General features: G+C 53.5%; 1 protein-coding gene across 1 annotated transcript; it reads right to left on the reverse strand.

Annotated features, from left to right (window-relative positions):
• Positions 1–278: 278 nt before the first annotated feature.
• Positions 279–1,532, reverse strand: EMH_0068980 (uncharacterized protein; the record flags this gene model as incomplete). Its single annotated transcript, XM_013498819.1, has 2 exons — positions 279–329; positions 483–1,532. 2 exons carry the CDS (start codon positions 1,530–1,532, stop codon positions 279–281), a joined length of 1,101 nt encoding a protein of 366 aa, XP_013354273.1.
• Positions 1,533–1,595: the final 63 nt, after the last annotated feature.

A 1,595-nucleotide genomic window follows, 5' to 3' on the forward strand; every position in this document is an offset into this window, starting at 1 on the left:
CTAAACCCCAAACCCTAAACCCTAAACCCTAAACCCTAAACCCTCGACGCGATGGTGTTTTACGAGCCGAAACCCAAAAGTTGCAATTTGCCGATTTCTTCGCCGCGCCATTTAATAGGCGGGCTGAAGCTTGGCTCCTTAAATATATATCCGATGGCTAGCCAGCTAGCCAGCTAGCTAGCTAGCTAGCTAGTCAGCCAGCTAGCTAGCTAGCTAGCTAGCTAGCTAGCTAGCTGGCTAGGTAAAAAAAAAGAGGGCTCTATGCAGCAGCCCTTGCACTATGCATAATCTATGGCGTTTCCTTCCCTTTCCCGATTCCGCCCAAAAACCTATCAACTCACCCACCCACCAACCCAGCTAGCTAGCTAGCTAGCTAGCTATCTCTCTCTCTCCCTCTCTATCTCTCTCTATTTATTTATTTATTTGAGTAATGTAGGCATCCTGGGTGCAATAGCATCAATAGCGTTTCTACTTAAGCCTACTTCTCTAGCTACAGCATAGAAAGCCTCAGTGTAGCTAGCTGTCTTCATCGCCGTTCTTCTTATTTCATTTGCCCCCCAACCCTTTGCTTTTAGCTTCTCTCCGAACTCTTTAAACGCCATAGCTTCTCTAAGAGATACGGGGCCCCCATGGGGCCCCACTGCAGCACGAAGATCTGCGTAGTTGCTGCTGTGAAGCAAAGCGCGAAGCCGAGACATTGCTGCTGCTTCCTCCATTAGCATCTGACGCTGCTGCTGCTGACGCCATGCAGGCCATTGCTGCTGCTGCTGCTGCTGCTGCTGCTGCTGTTGTTGCTGCTGTTGGTATGGTGATGCTGTTGTTGTCGTTGTTAAAGAACGCGGGGATGGAGGGGGGGGACCTGTTCTACGCGCACGGGTGCGAGAGCTGTTGCTGCTTCCTGCTGCTGCTGCTGCTGCTGCTGCTGCTGCTCCTGGGCCATAGGTAGGAGGGGCTATCGTTCCCTCCAGTTGTGGTGCTGCTGCTGCTGCTGCATCGGAGTCATCTTCATGCATATTGCTGCTGCTTTGTGCTGCTTCTTCTTCTGCTGCTTCTGCTGCTGCTGCTGCTGCTGCTGCTGGTGCTGTCGTTTCTTCTGCTGCTGCTGCTGCTTCTGTTGCTGCTGCTGCGTCGCCTTCTTCATTCTCCTCCTCTGCTGCTGCTGCTGCTGCATCTCCTGGTGCTGCTGGTGTTAGAAACCCGTCAGGTGCTGCTGCAGGAGTTGATGCGTCGCTGCTGCTGCTGCTGCTGCTGCTGCTGCTGCTGCTGTCTGCTGCTGCTGCATCTGCTGCTGTTTCGTTGGGGAGGAGAATACTAGTAGACGTAGAAGAGTCTTGCTGCTGCTGCTGCTCGTCCTGCTGCTGCTGCTGCTGTTCTGGCTGCAGCTGTAGCTGTTGCTGCTGCTGCGGTTCTTCTTGCTGCTGCTGCTGTTCTTGCTGCAATTCTTGCTGCTGCTGTTGCTGCTGCTGCTGTTGCTGCTCAGCAGATGGTATTTGAGTTGCTGCTTCTGCTGCTGCTGCTGCTGCTGCCTCCATCTCTTTTGCTGCTGCAGCAAGAGGTGCTGCTGCTGTGTACTCATATGGCGGCTTTAACGCCTG

The sequence above is a fragment of the Eimeria mitis genome, genomic scaffold (genome assembly GCF_000499745.2).
Source record: "Eimeria mitis Houghton genomic scaffold, Emh_scaff3730, whole genome shotgun sequence".
NCBI lineage: Eukaryota > Apicomplexa > Conoidasida > Eucoccidiorida > Eimeriidae > Eimeria > Eimeria mitis.